At 39.8% G+C, this 20,000-nt stretch overlaps 1 protein-coding gene across 1 annotated transcript; it reads left to right on the top strand.

Annotated features, from left to right (window-relative positions):
* The first annotated feature begins 2,062 nt into the window (after positions 1-2,062).
* LOC135225366 (uncharacterized) lies at positions 2,063-16,134 on the top strand. The gene is made up of 6 exons (XM_064264697.1): positions 2,063-2,327; positions 4,912-5,003; positions 5,310-5,400; positions 15,538-15,612; positions 15,760-15,845; positions 16,117-16,134. Exons 1-6 carry the CDS (start codon positions 2,234-2,236, stop codon positions 16,132-16,134), a joined length of 456 nt encoding a protein of 151 aa, XP_064120767.1. The 5' UTR covers positions 2,063-2,233.
* The last annotated feature ends 3,866 nt before the right edge of the window (positions 16,135-20,000 follow it).

Below are 20,000 nucleotides of genomic sequence, written 5' to 3'. Positions count from 1 at the left end.
CTCTCTCTCTCTCTCTCTCTCTCTCTCTGTGTGTGTGTGTGTGTGTGTGTGTGTGTGTGTGAGTTGTTAAAAAATGTTTTAGTCTATCCACCTTGTAAGTTACTTGACAAGTCTTACCTAAATCTCACATAGACGATTTTCAGTCCTGCGTAAATATGCTGAATTGAACGTATATTTCATCATCAAGTTCTGTCTAATCAAATAAATCCAAGTTGTAGGCTCTACCTGTGAATTGTAACGAAAAACATACAAGGAAACGTCTCAAAATCGAATGATGCAAATAAAACAAAATATATTAGTATCTAATTATTATATTCTCATTTTCTTTAGAAAAGTCATAATAGAAAACTATACGAGTTCTATGAATTAGGGGAACTATAATAAAATAACGCGGGAGATGGCAGCAAGAAGATATAGATTACCTACTATATTAATGAAATTCTGGTTCTAAACAATATAGAAAATTATGTAGTATATAATGTAGTATAGGTGAGACAATCAGAAAATCCACCAAGATAATGAGAAATTTGCCTTAGTATTTTCACTTTTCACTAGAATGGCAGCTTTTAATTATATACATATGCATATACTGCCATGTCGTACAGTTAATGATACTTGCATAAAAAAGGCTTTAGAAAGGTTTGTACATAAGTCTTGAATTACGATTGCTATTCTGAACTTACTATATTGTCACATATATATGATAGGTGATGTAAAGAGAGTTAGACTGCATGCATTAACGGTAACACAACGTAACTGAACAACAGCTGAATGATACCAAACTTAAATATTGAATTTTGTGACCAATCATTATAGAAAGTGCTATATATAATGCAGTAGGCTACAGCTGAGCTAATTTGAGAAGTTTACCGTCTTTAACTTATATTTTTGCGTTAATCGCCAAGGTTTATATGGTTATGGGTCGAGGCGATGCACCAAGGGTTTGATACTAAACAAGGTGATAGCTCTCCGGGAAGCAGTGTTTAGGAACGTAAAACTATAGATAAAAGATGGTGAAATTTTCTTTTTCTCGGTAAATTTCTCAGATTATCTCACCTATATTGAATTATGTTGACATCCTTTTCCAGGTTGTTTAGCCCTCCCACCCCCCCCCCCCCCCCCAGAAAAAAAAAAAACTATAGTAATAAACGATATCTTCGTGAGGCCGTGTTGCTGTAGTGTTACCCAAGTCAATATAGTTTAGCTCTCTTTACATAATCATATATGTAATCATACATAATTGTGGTCAAAAAATTATTCATAGGTAAACCTCTAACGCTTTTTGATGTCAGTATCATAACTTTGTACAATATGGTAGTATATATATCTTCAATTTAATTTCATTCAAATGAAAAGAGCAGAAATCCGATAGAAAATCAAATACACAAATATTATCATTAAGGCTTTCTGAGCTCCTTTCATTACTTTTGATGCAATAGATTTAACTGATGGTATGAAATGCTATATATTTTTCTTTAGAAACTCTTCCTTTCAATTTGTGCAAGTAAACATGAAATTTTAAAAGAGCTATGTTTTGACGTATATCATAGCATTAGATTTAAACATTCTAGATGGCTTTATGCATACATGGATCCATAGTGTGATGAAAAAAAAAAATGAAATAGATAATTCAAAGAGCTGCCAAGGGGATTAAAAACAACACGGGAAAACTAAGCATTCAAGTATAAATTAAAAATATTTCTATTCAGAAAAAGTTATTGTGTAAAAGAACATAAGTTGTTGGAACAACGTCACAAATTGTTAATGAGTGAATGGGCTCTTGAACCAAATAAGGGCATCCACAAATAATTACGAATGGTGAAAAGACTACTATAGGCTACCTGAGAATATCTTAATGGATGCTAATTATATAATTCGACAGAAGTTCTTGTCAGGCACCAAAACTAATGGAAATTAATAAACGGTTCGGTAATAATATATATATTTTTAATAAAGTCTTAGGCATCACAAGTAATAGGATTATAGGAATGATTACATGACTTAGGAGTGGTGCTGCCATCTATATAAAGTTATATTGTGCGTTACATAAATAGAGTCTTGTTGCAATTCTGGGGTTGTGATTACCGCTGAAGTCTGAAGATCACAATTACATGACGGTGCATGCGCCTCAGTTATTTATTTACACTGACTCTTCCTTCACTCTTCAGTCTTCATTATACTACTTTCAAGTCGTGGAAAAGAAGAAAGTTCTACTTTATATTTAATTTCGACGATGTCTTCTTTAGACCAAATGGATGCAGACCCATTTCCTGCAGTATATAAAGACGTCAGGTGTCCCCGTTGCAATAAAAATTATTCTGAAGGCGGTGAGTTGCTTAGGAGAATCAATATTAAGCCATATAAGCTAGTATAGCCTAGTATGTAACCTAGGCCCCCTTTGGCACATTGGTCCCAAGGGTTTAGGGTTACAAACCACGTGGTAGTACTATTTCTGTTAGGCTATTGGTCAAAATTTTCAATGTTTTTTTTTTCATTTGTCTACTTAATTTTATAGTAACACCATCATATGCTGGGCTTTAGGGTAGGTCTAAACGCCATTTTTGTTCAAAATCTGTAGTTGGCTAGTCTTGAAAAAGGTAGGCTGACCTAGGATCCAATAGGCAATGGCGTGTAGCCAGACTGCCTTGTCCCATTGCTTGGCTTTATGCCTAAATCACATGTTCCATTCCTGACTACCTCATGCGGCCTACCGGGTGGCATACTTTGAAGAGCTAATGTATCCTACCCTAAGCCGTACTTTGAAGGACTAGGAACCAGTCCACTCCATAGGCGGGTAATCTAGCTATAGGTAGCTGTCGCGGACCTCATGCAGTGCTCGGTAGGCATTACTACTACTTCCTGTTTAAGGTTCTTTGTAACATCTCTTCTGTGTAACATCATACCTGCAGCCTGTTTCATTCCTTTGGCAGTAGCTATACTTCAATTTATGTTCATTTTCTTCCATTTTATGTTCCTGAACCCTCTTCAAACAGTTGTTTCACAGGGCATCTGTGAGGTTATCCTCCTTTTACACCTTTCTGACCTTTTCTCTCAGTTTCTCTCTCAGGTCTGAATGACCTCATCATTGGTCCCATTGCTTGGCCTTTGCCTTAAATTTTATATTCCTTTTCCAAGGAGCAAGTACTTTGGTGGTATGTTTTTGGTCAAAATGGTTTAGGGTACTAATGGGACATTAACACTGCAGTAGAGTTGCGCATAACCTATTCTCTGTTGCATCCTGCATGAAAGTAATAATATCTAAGACAGTTCAGCAAAACTGTAGGCTACTACCGCACCCAGATTCCTGCCAGTTGCCAACCAGAATAATTACTCTTTTCTATTTGTGTTTCTGTGTTTATATGTCTTTTCTTTAAACTATTTCTTATGTATACTACTGCCATTTGTATAATGTTTGTGTTCGTCCCAGTAGTAAATTGGTATCAAACATGTAGCCTACCCATATTTCATGAAAACTCTTAAGTTCCCAAATCTGTGGGTTATGGTAGAAGTCTGCTGATTTACTCCTCCTGAACCTAACCTATCCTAGGATGCCATGCTCTGACCTTGCCAGACCTGAATCCTCCCCCAGTGTGACATTCTCAGTGGTATACCTATGTAGCAAAAGAACATCAACACATGTTTAGCATTATTACATTATAAAAGATATTTCAAATTTTTTTTATGTAGCCTATATATAATTCAATCAATTTTTATAGTCATTTACAAGTGAGCCAATTTGCAGTAAGGAACTTCCCAAAATATTAGGAAATAGGCTATTGCATGAAAAGCAACTAATAAAAATACCATATTTGAGGGTTCAGTAGTGAGAGAGCGCCCAACATTTCCACAAAAGGTCATTGTTGAAAGATAAAAAAAAGAATGTAAAATACAAGGCAACACATTACCTAAGCTTCCCTTAAACCAACCTAAAAATTCTGTGCCTTCCCACTTTTGGCAGCTCAATAAACATCCTCAGAGTTAATTGCGATGCTGATGATCGTTGCGCTTGATTTTTTGTGTATGTGGGTCTAAGAGGTACACCAGTCAAGTTCCCTTTAGCATATACGATCTACTTGGCGAAGAGGTTTGGAGGAGTTATTATTATTATTATATTCAGAAGATGAACATTATTCATATGGTACAAGCCCACAAGGGCCGTTCACTTGAAATTCAAGTTTCCAAAGCATATGAAGTTCATTTGAAAGAAGTAACAGAAGGTAATGGGAAATGCAGGAGAGGTCAGTTATTAGAAAAAACAAACAGGTAAATTAATAAATAAGGGAGAGACTTAGGTGTTAATCACTAGCAGTTTGAAACTGAAGGAATGTATAGAAGTTGAAAAAAAAGCCTTGGAAATATTTGGCTACAACTAATATCAGTTTTCTGCTGTTAAAAAGACAATGGTACTGACCTTAGTCATACTTCACTTAAAGTATGCTGTTGTCATCACAGAGGAATGCTGCAAAAAGGTTAGCAGGATTATGCAACTAGGGTAACTAAACTAGGTACAGTTGTTGGAAGCTGAAATGGAAGATGTTCAACACTGACCAGTGTGGGAAGTCTTTCACACATAGATCTTTCATTGAAATAGACTGTGGCCAGTTCTAATAGATTAATTATGGTAGTTTACACATTTGTGATTTATTTATTTTTATTTTTTATGGTTTTTCATGGTCTCAAGATGTACTAATGGTATTAAAACATATATTTGTAGAACAGTACACTTAAATCTAACATTATCTGTATGCAAGGCAGGGACTTGAGAGTTTGACTTCAACAATAAAGCAATTGTGTATAAAAAAAAAAAAGCGGAGCCACCCAGGCAAAGGGTTGTTTGTGTGTGTGTTATGTTCATTTAAATAACTTCCTCAGAAATGTTAGGATTATTTGCAGCCCTTTCCGTCATTACAGATAGAACACCACTTCTGTTGCTGTGTGGTCATGCAGTATGTGAGAGGTGCTATGGAAAGTCCAACCAACTTGTGTGTGGTGTCTGTAATGAGGTAAGAATGGGTTTCATGGGTTTCAGTGTACAGTTGATAGATAGTATACTTTGTTTTTCACTTTCTTTGCATCATTTAAAAGGTCTTTACATTTATAATGAAAGTTTCATTCAACTTTTATCAAATTTTATTCTTGCAATTATAAAACCTCTTCTATAGGAAATGGGATTGAGGCTCATGGGATAACATTGTAAAGTAGCTGAACAAGACAACTCCTTAAGGGCAGACTGATAATGTAGAACAGCAGGAGTTATTAAAAACTTATGGGCGGAACACTTGTGCTAAAACAAATTTTTTTGTTTTCAGGAAACAGTTTTGGCAGCTGGAGAAGAGAAGTCCAAACATTTCTATACATACGGACTGATTCATGATACATGTTCAAAATCACGTGGTCATGTAATCAAGTCTTATATATTTATATATAGTTATATATATATATATATATATAATATATATATATATTATATATTATTATATATATATATATATGTATATATATATATATATACATATAATATATCGTATATTAATATATATATGATCTATCTATCTATATCTATATATATAATATATAATCTGTACCTCGAGATGCGAAATTAATCCGTTCCGAGGCGGCCTTCGTATCATGAGTTTTTCGTATCTTGGAACACATTTTACATGTAAAATGGCTAATCCGTTCCAAGCCCTCCAAAAACACCCCAGGAAATTATATTTCCAGGCCTAAAACACATGTTCTATGGTTACAACGCCGATCCGACGGAAGAAATATGACTCCAAAAAGGCAAAATACTGTACATACTTGAGTAATATTCAACTGCATGTAATGTTCAACCCCATTTTTACTGCATATATTAGGACTTTAGCATATGTCCCTTAGCAATAAGCCTAGCCTATGTTAGCGGTTGCTACCGTAGCCTAGTCTATGATTCTGACATCTAAACCTAAGAGCTAAAAGCTTAGAATATGCCAATAAAATGTATAAATAATCAGTATGTACTCATTTCAAATAATTATTAATTAATCATTAACTATAATACACAAACAAACAAAAAACAAACCTTCCAATCGATTGTTTACATTCAGCTCTTACCCGTCTTACGAGTATCGAACGAGCGCCAAGCAATCATTTTTCCTAGCACACAGTAAGCCATAAATTGTCATTAGTATCTCTCTTCAACTAATGAAACTACCAAACAAGTATAATAACCAATTCATTTTTTCTTATTTCTTTCTTTTTCTTTATTTTAACCTAAATGGAGATACCGAGTTACTGACAGCTATAATGAAACATACGTGTACGTAACGTAATAATAAAACAGAAGAAGAATTCTAAAAAATACGTTTTTATTGTAGTGTCTTACCGAACAATTATAGAGCCGTGATTTCCACGAGCGGCAGGATACTAAATTCAAATTTAGCGCGTCGGCGTCGCCAACACTGGTGGTGATGACATCATCTCCCTCCACTCGCGGGAGAACCAGGTACAACTGCCCAGGTGAATCCAATTCTTTTCCTGCCGGCGTCCGGTGAACATCGGTGGTCGGTGCGGTTGGATGACTTTGCTTCGCTTTTTTCTTGTGGATTTGATCTTCGGAATTGGTGAAGTACTCTTTTTGGCGTTGTTGTTATTTTGCTTTTTATTTAGGCGTTGCCATGTCGGATTTCTAGTCCGTCGGGAGTTAGGTTTTTGCATCTCAGGATGTAAAACTAGATTATCCAAGCTAGAGTATGATTCTCACACTAAATGTGGTTAAGTGTAGGGGACAGGATTCGTTCAGCAGATCGAACATGTAACGAGTGTAGTGATTGGACTGATTCTCAATGGAAGTTTTTTAGTTCATACTCGGAGAAATTAGCTAAGAGAATTGTTAGAAAAGCAGCGCTTAGGGAAAGTAGACTTAGCTCTGCTTCGTCTTGCGATGCATCTGTTCCTTCTGTTTCTCCTCAAATTGTTATGTCTCCTTTAACTACACCTCCTATTCCTCCTACTAATCCCACTTCTCCGGCTTCCCGTGTAGTTTCTTCCGACACCATTGCCAGTCTGGAATCGAGGTTAGATCAGAAAATTTTCGGTACTAGCGAATACGGTTTTGCAACTTGGTAATTCAGTTAAGACGTTTTTGGAGAAAGCGGCTTCAGGTAAGAGTGTAGTTGAGGGTGCGTCTGTCTGTCCTGACACGTCTCCTAGACAAAGGTCACTGTCCAGCTCCCCGCACCGGGGAGAAGACATACCGGAAGTCCAAGGGAGTCGATCGGGATTTGCCCACAGACAGGCTCCTCTCTTGTTGAGCCTGTTGCGCCTCAACAGGGCTCGGTTAAGCGTTGGAAAGGTGTTGCGGTCAGACGCCTTTCAAAGGATTCAATTTCGAGATTCGTCTCCGGTCGCACGGCGCTCTTGGCGAGATTCGCGTTTCGCGTCCCTTAAAGAGGCGTTCAGGCGCCGATTCTTCGCCTCCTCCAGTCAAGCGGTAATAAGGAGCCTGAGAGTAGGGTTGCGCCTCGGCCGTTAGTGGCTCGTTCGTCGACCTCAATCCTGTGCCTTTTTCGGCTCCATCTACTAGTAGAGATTGTGGTGTTTTAGCGCTGTAGCTAGCAGTTCTTAAGGGTGTTCTTTCTTTAGGCGCTTTTTCGTCTGTTACGCCTGATGCGCCTGTTTCGCCTCGAATTTCGGCGGCTCCGAGCGAGGCGCAAGTAGTTTTTGCCACCTCCTGCTGAACATTTAGGCTCTTCCAAGCCTACGTTAACTGTTTTTGATTCGTCTCTGGCGCCTTTGCGCAAGCAGTTAGAGATGTTAACAACTGGATGAATGAGTCCAAGGGTGGTTCGAAACCTTCAGATCCGGTGTAGTTCCGTCTACTTCTTCGGCGGTATCGGAGAATGAAGAAGAAGTAGAGGAGGAGGATTCACATCACCTCTCGTGTTATTCACGTCTCCTTAGATTTCTTCTGGTATCTTATCCAGATTATTTTGAGAAAGCGGCTCCGCGCTCCCCAACTTCGACTTTTTTGATGAGGAGGGGAAAAACTTCAGACCCTCTCCTCCCAAAACTTGTTCTATCTAAAGCGGTTAGACATTCGTTGAAAGAGACGGAGAAATGGATGTCTATGAAAAGAGACTTATGGGAAGGCTCTTTTTGCTTACCCTCCCTCTAAGTTGCTTCGTAAGAGGTATAGGTTTTATGTAACTGGGGAAAGCTCCTTCTCTGGGAGTTTCTGCTCCTCCCAGGGAGACTTCTCCAGTTTAATCGACTCCTCTAGAAGATCTGCTTTCGCCGCAGCGAAAGTTTTCTTTACAGCGCCTGAGTTGGACCACGTTGTAAAGAATCAATTTAAACTTTTGGAAGTCTTTAGCTTCCTTGATTGGACTATTGGCGCTTTAGCGGCCAAGATCGAAGACTGTCCTTCTCTTTCTCAGGAGTTAGCGGAGGATTGGATTGGTGTTCTGTCCTGTGCGGACAAATCCATTAGGGATGGATGTGATGAGTTAGCTTCGCTCATCGCCTTTGGTACCCTTAAGAAAAGGCAACTTTGGTGCTCCTTTGCTTCTAAAAGGGTTACGTCCCAACAGAAGTCTGCTCTCTTGTTTGCTCCTTTTGTGAAAGATAACCTCTTTCCAGACGATGTAGTGTTGTCAATTTCGTCTGCGCTAGATAAGAAATCTACTTCGGATTTACTGGCACAGTTCTACTAAGAGACCTAAAGCTCCTGTGGAGACTGTTCCCCTTCGGTTTCTCCTCTGGCCCAAGCGCCTTTTCGAGGGAGAAAACCCAAGCGCTTCTTTCGGCCGAAATCGAATTTGCGACCTCAGTCTAAGGCCTCGGCCAAGGTTAACAAAACCTTCCAAATGAAAGCTCGGTTCTTCATGCACCAGTGGGAGCCAGGCTGGCTCTGTTTTTGGGAGAATGGGCAACAGAGGAGCAGGAAGCCTGGGAGGTAGTGCAAGTACTGAAGTTTCGGCTATCGTATTCCTCTCGTTTCACCTCCCTCGCTCTCACCTGTGCCAATTCATTCCAGGCATACTCTCCGGGCTCAGACAAATTTCTGGCGCTAGCCGCAGAAGTGGAAGCGCTTGTTCTCAAGAAGCGATAGAACAGATAGAAGGGGATTTTCCTCCAGGCTTTTACAATCGCCTTTTTGTAGTTCCAAGTCATCAGGGGGCTGGAGGCCCGGTTTTGGATGTGAGCGCCCTGAACTTGCATGTCCAGAAAACAAAATTTCATATGGAGACCACTCGGTCGGTTCTGGAGTCCATCAGACAGGGGGATTGGATGGTCTCTCTGGACATGCAAGACGCTTATTTTCACATTCCGATACATCGCGAATCTCGGAAGTACCTGAGTTCATGTTCGAAGGCAAGGTGTTTCAGTTTCGGGCGCTTTGCTTCGGACTAGCGACCGCTCCTCAAGTTTTCACCAGGGGGGTTCTATCCCTGATAGGAAGCTGGCTACACATATTAGGAGTAAGAATCTCCCTCTATCTGGACGATTGGCTTCTCGGTCGGAATCAGAGAGTCGGTGCATGAAGGACCTTGGAACAACTCTGGATCTTGCCAGAAAGTTAGGAATTCTGGTCAACAAACAGAAGTCCCAGTTGGTTCCATCTCAGAGCATCCTTTATTTGGGGATGATTCTGAATGCTCAAGTTTTTTCGGGCTTTTCTGTCCCCGAAGAGGGTTCAAGGCTGTCTGGAGACAGTTCAGGAGTTCTTGGACCCAAAAAGGTTAAGTTCTGCCAATCAGTGGATGAGGCTCCTGGGCAAATTGACGTCAGTGGAGAAATTTGTGACGTTGGGAAGACTGCACATGAGACCTCTGCAGTTTTTCCTGAGAGCCTCTTTGTGCGAGGAAGACACAACCAGACTCTATTTACCTTTCCTGTCACAGATCAAATAAAAGAGGACCTAAGGTGGTGGCTCTCTCGAGCAAGGTTGGAAGAAGGGTTAGATTTACGACCCATCCTCCCGAACCTACAGTTCTTTTCCGACGCATCGGACACAGGTTGGGGAGCCCTACTGGGAAATCAACGGACTTCAGGAGCTTGGTCGGAGAAGGAGAAGAAGTTCCACATAAATGTAAAGGACTGTTAGCAATTTTCTTGGGGCTCAGACAGTTTCGGAGCTTAGTAGAAGGTCGAGTAGTGGCAGTGCATTCCGACAACTCCACGGCTCTCTCGTACGTGCGGAAACAGGGGGGGACTCAGTCTTTCTCTCTGTACGAAGTAGCCAAGGATCTCCTCCTGTGGTCAAACGAAGCGAAGGTTCAGCTAGTCCCGAGATTTGTTCGGAAAGATGAACGTCCTGGCGGACGAGTTAAGTCGTCAACAGGCAAGTGTTACCTCTGGAGTGGACTTTGGACAAAAAACAAAGATTTGTTCAGTGAACGGAAAACTTTTGGCGCCTTTTTGGGGACAACGGACCGGTCAATAGGGGACCTGGTTCCGGGCTTGGTTTGCATTTGTATGGCTGGACATCAAAGGAAAACAAAAACCGTCTTCCTCTCTTTTGTTCTCCAGTCCCAGATCCTCTAGCTTGGTCGGTGGACGCAATGCTGTTGGATTGGTCGGGTCTGGAAGCTTATGCATTCCCTATCCGTTCGGTCTAATAAGAGAGGTGCTGAACAAGTTCATGTCGCACAGCAATGTAACGCTAACGTTAATCGCTCCCTTTTTGGCCCAGGAAAGAGTGGTTCCCGGACCTTCTCCAGTTGTTAGTAGACTTCCCCAGACTTCTTCCTCCAGAGAAGTGGCTTCTCAAACAACCTCACTTCAAGAGGTTCCACCAAAACTTGTCCGCTCTAGCTCTGACAGGGTTCAGACTGTCCGGAATCTTGTCAGAGCGAAAGGATTTTCAAGAAGAGCTGCAGAACTATCGCTCGTTGTAGGAGAGAGTCTTCTAACAAACTCTATCAAGGGAAGTGGAGAATCTTCAGAGAGTGGTGTAGAAGTGCTAAAGTCTCTACTTCTGCGACCTCTTTAACAGAAATAGCAGATTTTCTTCTATTTCTTAGGAACTCTTAAGAAACTGGCTCCTTTCGACGATCAGAGGATATAGAGCCATGCTCTCTTCGGTTTTTCGACATCGAGGTTTGGATATTTCCTCCAATTCAGATCTGTCGGACCTCATTAGGTCTTTTCGAAAACCACTAAGCTCCCGCAAGATACAGTGGCTTGGAACTTAGATGTGGTGCTTAAGTTCCTCATGGGGCCACCAGTTTGAGAGCCTTTGAAGTCGGCTTCACTCAGGAACTTGACTAAGAAGGCACTCTTTCTTATTGCTCTAGCTTCTGCTAAGCGTGTCAGCGAATTGCACGCTATAGACAAAGAGTCGGTTTCTCTCAAGGCAATGCTGTATTTTCGGTATCTTTGACCTTTCTAGCCAAAAATGAGAATCCTTCTAATCCTTGGCCGAGGAGTTTTGTGGTAAGGAAACTTATCTGATTTGGTTGGTACATGAGGAGGAAGAAAGGCTCTTATGTCCAGTCAGGGCTATTAAGCAGTATCTGTTTTGCCACTAAGGGTATTAGAGGACAATCTTCTAAGCTCTGGACCTCGGTTCAAAATCCCTCTCGTCCTCTTTCTAAGAATGCTATATCGTTCTTTATTAGCGAGCTTATCAGGGAAGCTCACTCGCAGTCCGAGAACGACAATCTTTCCGTTCTGAGAGTTAAAGCTCAGAGGTTAGAGCAGTGGCAACTTCTTTAGCATTCAGAAAGAATTTATCTTTAGCTTCGATTCTTCAGAGCACGTTCTGGAGATCGAATTCGGTTTTGCGAGTCATTATCTCAAAGAGATAGAAACGGTTTTCGAGAATTGTAAAACGTTAGGTCCGGTGGCGGTTTCTGGCATGGTGTTGGGAGAAACGGCACGGGGGTCGTCACCTCTATGCTAACTTTTCACCTTGAATAGGTTGTCGAGTTCAAGGGAAGCTGGGGGTACTGATACCTGGGATACTCACAGTCTGTTAGGTCAGATTTTACAATGGTTGGGTATATATGTTTTTAAATCTGGTGTTGGTGACAAATGTTTTGTATGATTGAATTTCTGGTCTTAGCCCAGGGCAAGGGCAATCTTTGTTGTTACTATCCTCCGTCAGTCAGCCTTGACTCGCTTGAACTACGGAAGGATTCCACTCCTGTAGAGGCTAACTTTGGTCAAATTCCAATTCCTCTACAATAGTAAGAAGAGCACCGACCAGAGGCAGTAACAGTCTGCTGTAGCTCTCTTACAAGGTAAGGTACAACAGACACCTTGAGTGTTTACTGGTATTGCAATAAATGTAACCATTTAAAAATACTAGTGGTCCACTGAATCCCACCTTCCCATAAATGTGTAATCAGCTGTATAATTGTTCGGTAAGACACTACAATAAAAATGAAATTTTCATTATTAAAATGAAGTTTTATTGTATACTTACCGAACAATTATGATTATACCCACCCTCCTCCCCTTAGGTGGACGGACGGGCAGAAAGAATTGGATTCACCTGGGCAGTTGTACCTGGTTCTCCCGCGAGTGGAGGGAGATGACGTCATCACCACCAGTGTTGGCGACGCCGACGCGCTAAATTTGAATTTAGTATCCTGCCGCTCGTGGAAATCACGGCTCTATAATTGTTCGGTAAGTATACAATAAAACTTCATTTTAATAATGAAAATTTCATATTTGTTGGCAGTCTGATTGATTTTATATTTTATGATATCTAATTCACAATTTTTTTATTAAATGTATTGCATGTACTCATTTCAAATAATTATTAAGTAACCATTAACTATAATAAACAAACAAAAAAAAAGCTTCCAAACGTCTGTTTACATCCAGCACTTACGAGTATCGAACGATCGACAAGCAATCACTTTACACAGTAAGCCATAAATTTTCATTATCTCTCTTCAACTACTGAAACTACCAAACAGTATAATAACCATTCATTTCTATTCTTTATTCTATCTTTACCTAATTTTTTTTTTTTTATCAAATGTATTGCATGAATAAGTTTTTCAATTTACAGCATCCTTTTACCAATAGAATACTTAAAGCACAAGGGGTAGATGTTGACCAATAGGAGAGCAGGACCTTATGGGTGACTAGCATCAGGAACCAATGGGAGAGCGGGAGGATGGTGGCGAGTTTACTCAGTTGGCGGCGCGGGAGTTTTAAAATTGTTCTCGGTGGTCTGGGCGAATCTCGGGATTTTACAGCAACAACCTTTCATATCTTGAAAACTTTTCGTATGTAGAGCAGTAAAATTTTTCGCATTGGCTTTCGTATCTCGAGTTTTTCGTAAGTAGAGCCTTTCGTATCTCGAGGTACTACTGTATATATATATATATATAATATATATATATATATTTATATAATATATAATTAATATATATATATATTATATATATTTATATGATATATATATATATATATATATTATATATATATATATATATATATATATATATATATATAATATATTATATATATATATATATATACTTCCATCAGACAAGTAGGTGTTGTTTCATGCTCTTTTACCATCAGACAGTTAGGTGTTTTTCTGCACTGTGTACTTACTGTAGTATTTACTATTTCATACTAGTCATGAGACAAATTGGACCCCATATACATACAGCCATAATTGCCCAAACTAACTGAAATGTCAGTATGCTGGTAGTATTTAATTTAATATGAGGTATAGCTATAGGTATTGATCAGGTTAAACACGGTAGAAAAATACAAATGATTGTTTAATAAATGGGTAGAAAAATACAAATGATTGTTTAATAAATGGTACACAAAGTTCACACAACTAAACTTATATTGACGAAAGGCAAAACTTTGACTAATCCTGAAGTCTTTATGTACATCACCCTAGCCTTATAGTGGAAACTTAGCCTCATTCAAATGCAGATTACATGAAAAAACTGCTTGGATGCGATGAAGTATAAGCAGTGAAGAAAATATAAACCATAATTTGATATTTTAATTTCTTTGAAAACATTGATTCATCAGTGTGTAATGCTGAAATTGCATACATATAAAACTAATCCTCTTATTATTTGCTTTTATGTTACCTGTACTATGCATTTGTTCACAATTTTTATCATGTTGTAAGTTTAAAACATTCAACTGCTCAGAATGTCTTTCGTGCAAATGAAACAACTCACCACGTGTGTAGCCCAAAATTATGTACAGAATGAAGATCAGACCTTGTTTTGTTGAGGGGGAAAGTACTGTTGCCAACAACAGCTGTTTAGACCTTTGAGCTTTTTCAGATGATATACCCCTCTAGGGGGTAGACTCATCAGTGCTCCTTATGCAGTGCATTGTAGGTATTAATTAAGGTTCCTTGGAGCAACCCTTCACCCCCTAACTGCAACCCCTTTTCATTCCTTTTATGTATTGTTCTCCCATTCACATTCTCTTCCATCATCCTTTCCACTGTTCTCCCATTCACATTCTCTTCCATCATCCTTCCACCTTCTCCTAACAATTGATTCATAGTGGAACTGTGAGGTTTTCCTCCTGTTACACCTTTATAACCTTTTTGCAGTCAATTTCTGTTCCAGTGGTGAATGATTTCATTGGTCCCAATACTTGGCCTTTGGCCTAAATCCTAGATCGTATTTAGTATGATATTCTTGCTAGTTGACTTATGTGTCTTGTTGATAAAGGTTGTTGTTCATCAGGGAATTGGGAGAAAAAGGGTTCTTGCTCAAAAGACTTTGGTATGTTTGTGGAAACTGATCCTCATGTGTTGAACCAGCGTCATCCTGTGTCCCTCCTTTATATAAGTGTGTGATCTGAACTTATGTCTGTGTTGGGCTTTTGAAATGCCCATTATTCATCTTCATTTACTATTCTATTGGCTTGATGGCCAGTTAAGGCATTTGCCTCACTGTCTAACTACTCAGTTCCAGAGGTCTTTTATTCCTCACACCGTTGGACTGTGGAACAGCCTCCCAGAGGTTGAAACTTTTTTATCCATATATTAATTTTTTTTTTCTTTGTAATAAGTGAGATCTTTCTGCATTTCCCTTTACCTCCTCTTACTTCATCCTAATGAGCACCATATTCTTTGTAAGCTTGAATTCCAAGTCAACGGTCACTGTGGGCTTGTTCCATATAGTAGATAGGTTTTGTCTTCAAATGATAATAAAAAGGTTAATAGCTAACAAGCCATAATCGAATATTCCTTGTGTACAAAACCAAGTTTTGACAGAATTTGCAGTCAAGGTGGTGGTTGTAAATTTTTATGGATTTTCATCAGCATTTTTGCGGGGCAAATTGGTATTCTAGAAACTTTCCTTGATTTCCTTAGAATAATCAGTGGAGCTTCATTACAAAAAGTGAAGTAATTAACTAACTTTAGGTGACTCCATCAGTGGTGTTTGATTGATAGATAGATAGTATCTGGTATGTAGCTGAAGTACATTATTAATCTAGAGGTATTTGATAAAATTTAACAAAGAGACATATTTATTTTCCTGCAGTTATAGTATGTATATGACATTTGTATCCTTTCAAGAAAGTTTGACAATTTGTATTTCAGAAGCCGCACACGCGCAAGGAAACTGGTGGATAATGTACTTCGTAAATCAGCAATAAATAAATTGTTAATTAAAGGTAAGTTTTAAGTTTTTAACTATACTTTTAAATACACAATATAAATGTATATTGTATATATAGTATACTAACATACACATATATAATATATATATATATATATATATAATATATACATATAATTTTTCCTTTTTATTATCATTGTAGATCCTTGTGATGAATGTCTTCTGTCCAAAGCAACAGTCCAGTGCAGACAATGCTGGATTGAGGTGTGTCTACCCTGTTTCAATAAGGTATGTACTGAATACTCGATCATTTTTTTCCCTGTATGCGGTACACCCAACGTGGTGCACAGTAGGCACTACTTGAGGTTCTTTGCAGTGTCCTTTCAGCCCAAAGCTGCAACCCCTTTCATTTCTTATACTGTATCTCCTCCATTCATATTCTTTTTCCCATCTTTGTGTCAAACCTCTCCTAACAATTATTTCACTGTAACTGAGAGGTTTTCCTCCTTTTACACCTTTCAAACCTTTATATGTATATACTTTCAATCTCAATTTTCAGTGCAAAATGGCCTCCTAGGTCCCAGCGCTTGGCCTTTGGCCTAAATTCTATATTCCATTTCATTTTGATTTTTTTAAATTATAAAACAAAAATTTGTCTTTCACTAACTTCACTAACAGTGTTCTTAACACCTTTTTACAAGTCACATTGTCTTGATGGTAATGTTATAGCTTACTTTGTAAGAAGACTGCACTGGTTTTATTATTTGAAATGAGTCTTACCTTTGGGGCATTAGGTGGTATCTATGTTCAAAAAACACATCGTTGACTTAGACTGTCTATAATCACTTTTTTTCTCCACTAAGTGGTGTTAGAATGTTTGTGTTTTTGTCAGAATTCTTCCTTCACCCTTGTTTGCATGATTTTGGATATTTCTGGTTGTATTTCTCCTGTACGGTACTGTGCTTGTTTTGTCTTCTGAGCTGTGTCATCTTCGGCAAGTAGAGATAGAAATGTTAGGCTTGTGAACGAGTTTTGCCTTAACCTTAGCCATGATGGCCACACAGTGTGTTTTTCATGTAGAGGTAAAAAGTGTGATTTTACTTGTGTTCCAGTCAACCATTTTCTCAAAAATTCCATTGCTCCTGATCTTCCTACTTGCTCTCTTTAGTACAGTCTTCTCAATAGCATTCTTTGTATGCAAGGGTCTTGATTCTTTAGATATTGGCTTTGCTTATGACATCAATGATATTCATGAGTAATTCTCCAATTGCTTGGCTTATGACATCGATGATATTCATGAGTAATTCTCCAAGTTTGTGCACTGACTGGACCCTGTACTTTGCTGTCTTTTCTGGAACTTATCATGGCTCGTCTCATTCTGAAGGAGGGTGATCACTCTTTATTGTTCTGACTACCTCATTGCTTGAATTGGATGTTGAAACTTATGATGTTGTATATATAATGAAGTATTTGGACTTATTTTCCCTTCATTTTCTGAAACCTCTCAGGTCCTATTTTAGATTGCCAACATCAATTCAGAAAGATTAGATTGGGGTTTTCCCTTCCTTGTTATCTCCCTCTCTCACTGCAGTTTGATCATTATTTATATGACAGAGTATTTGATGTGACCAGGGTGGCTTATAGCTTTACTTTATCCTTACATATAAACATAATTCCACGTTTTAACTTGCTTACTGTTTAATCAAACTTGGTGTAAAGGTAGTGAGGGGATGGACTTGAAGCATGATTGTCCAAAAGTCCTTGTGTCAGTCTTTTCATGATTCCCATGATTGCAACACCTCTTACAGAGATTGAATGGATTTCAGTCAAACTTGGTAGACTACAAAATTATTGTATTAAAGACAAAGCCTGGTTTAATGACAACTTGAGAGGTGCTTTTTGGATGAACAAGACGTTCATATCTATAAAATCTTTTTTTATTGTAGTGTCTTACCGAACAATTATACAGCCGTGATTTCCACGAGCGGCAGGATACTAAATTCAAATTTAGCGCGTAGGCGTCGCCAACACTGGTGGTGATGACGTCATCTCCCTCCACTCGCGGGAGAACCAGGTACAACTGCCCAGGTGAATCCAATTCTTTTCCTGCCGGCGTCCGGTGAACATCGGTGGTCGGTGCGGTTGGATGACTTTGCTTTGCTTTTTTCTTGTGGATTTGATCTTCGGAATTGGTGAAGTACTCTTTTTTGGCGTTGTTGATATTTTGCTTATTATTTAGGCGTTGCCATGTCGGATTCTAGTCCGTTGGGAGTTAGGTTTTGCATCTCAGGATGTAAAACTAGATTATCCAAGTTAGAGTATGATTCTCACACTAAATGTGTTAAGTGTAGGGGACAGGTTTGTTCAGCAGATCGAACATGTAACGAGTGTAGTGATTGGACTGATTCTCAATGGAAGTTTTTTAGTTCATACTCGGAGAAATTAGCTAAAGACAGAATTAGAAAAGCAGCGCTTAGGGAAAGTAGACTTAGCTCTGCTTCGTCTTGCGATGCATCTGTTCCTTCTGTTTCTCCTCAAATTGTTATGTCTCCTTTAACTACACCTATTCCTCCTACTAATCCCACTTCTCCGGCTTCCCGTGTAGTTTCTTCCGACACCATTGCCAGTCTGGAATCGAGGTTAGATCAGAAATCGGGCGCTTTGCTTCGGACTAGCGACCGCTCCTCAAGTTTTCACCAGGGTTCTATCCCCGATAGGAAGCTGGCTGCACATATTAGGAGTAAGAATCTCCCTCTATCTGGACGATTGGCTTCTCCGGTCGGAATCAGAGAGTCGGTGCAGGAAGGACCTTGGAACAACTCTGGATCTTGCCAGAAATTTAGGAATTCTGGTCAACAAACAGAAGTCCCAGTTGGTTCCATCTCAGAGCATCCTTTATTTGGGGATGATTCTGAATGCTCAAGTTTTTCGGGCTTTTCTGTCCCCGAAGAGGGTTCAAGGCTGTCTGGAGACAGTTCAGGAGTTCTTGGACAAAAAGGTAAGTTCTGCCAATCAGTGGATGAGGCTCCTGGGCAAATTGACGTCAGTGGAGAAATTTGTGACGTTGGGAAGACTGCACATGAGACCTCTGCAGTTTTTCCTGAGAGCCTCTTGGTGCAGGAAGACACAACCAGACTCGATTACCTTTCCTGTCACAGATCAAATAAAAGAGGACCTAAGGTGGTGGCTCTCTCGAGCAAAGTTGGAAGAAGGGTTAGATTTACGACCCATCCTCCCGAACCTACAGTTCTTTTCCGACGCATCGGACACAGGTTGGGGAGCCCTGCTGGGAAATCAACGGACTTCAGGAGCTTGGTCGGAGAAGGAGAAGAAGTTCCACATAAATATAAAGGAGCTTTTAGCAATTTTCCTGGGGCTCAGACAGTTTCGGAGCTTAGTAGAAGGTCGGGTAGTGGCAGTGCATTCCGACAACTCCACGGCTCTCTCGTACGTGCGGAAACAGGGGGGGACTCAGTCTTTCTCTCTATACGAAGTAGCCAAGGATCTCCTCCTGTGGTCAAACGAAGCGAAGGTTCAGCTAGTCCCGAGATTTGTTCCGGGAAAGATGAACGTCCTGGCGGACGAGTTAAGTCGTCAACAGCAAGTGTTACTTCTGGAGTGGACTTTGGACAACAAGATTTGTCAGAAACTTTGGCGCTTTTGGGGACGACCGTCAATAGACCTGTTCGCGACATCAAGGAACAACTGTCTTCCTCTCTTTTGTTCTCCAGTTCCAGATCCTCTAGCTTGGTCGGTGGACGCAATGCTGTTGGATTGGTCGGGTCTGGAAGCTTATGCATTCCCTCCTTTCGGTCTAATAAGAGAGGTGCTGAACAAGTTCATGTCGCACAGCAATGTAACACTAACGTTAATCGCTCCCTTTTGGCCCAGGAAAGAGTGGTTCCCGGACCTTCTCCAGTTGTTAGTAGACTTCCCAGACTTCTTCCTCCGAGAAGTCTTTGGCTTCTCAAACAACCTCACTTCAAGAGGTTCCACCAAAACTTGTCCGCTCTAGCTCTGACAGGGTTCAGACTGTCCGGAATCTTGTCAGAGCGAAAGGGTTTTCAAGAAGAGTTGCAGAAGCTATCGCTCGTTGTAGGAGAGAGTCTTCTAACAAACTCTATCAAGGGAAGTGGAGAATCTTCAGAGAGTGGTGTAGAAGTGCTAAAGTCTCTACCTCTGCGACCTCTTTAACAGAAATAGCAGATTTTCTTCTATTTCTTAGGAACTCTAAGAAACTAGCTCCTTCGACGATCAGAGGATACAGGTAGTGCTCGAGTTACGATAATCCGATGTTACGATGGGGTTAGCAATTAATACTAAAAAAAAAAAAAAAAAAAAAAAAAGTTGAAAATGCGTATTTTTTAAATTTCGCGCACAGCGAGCGCTGGCAGCAGCGTACTACGCTGTACGATATGTTGGTTGGCCCGAGAGCGAGAGGCT

Source organism: Macrobrachium nipponense, chromosome 13, assembly GCF_015104395.2.
Source record: "Macrobrachium nipponense isolate FS-2020 chromosome 13, ASM1510439v2, whole genome shotgun sequence".
Lineage (NCBI taxonomy): Eukaryota > Metazoa > Arthropoda > Malacostraca > Decapoda > Palaemonidae > Macrobrachium > Macrobrachium nipponense.
The sequence above is the reverse complement of the archived record's forward strand: the minus strand, read 5'-3'. Positions and strand labels throughout refer to the sequence as shown.

Bases quoted from the DNA above. Each gene is read 5' to 3' on its own strand.
- LOC135225366 (XM_064264697.1), top strand. From the start codon at position 2,234: ATGTCTTCTTTAGACCAAATGGATGCAGACCCATTTCCTGCAGTATAT. The intron at 2,328-4,911 runs GTGAGTTGCTTA...CCGTCATTACAG, and splicing joins TAAAAATTATTCTGAAGGCG to ATAGAACACCACTTCTGTTG. The intron at 15,613-15,759 runs GTAAGTTTTAAG...TTATCATTGTAG, and splicing joins AAATAAATTGTTAATTAAAG to ATCCTTGTGATGAATGTCTT.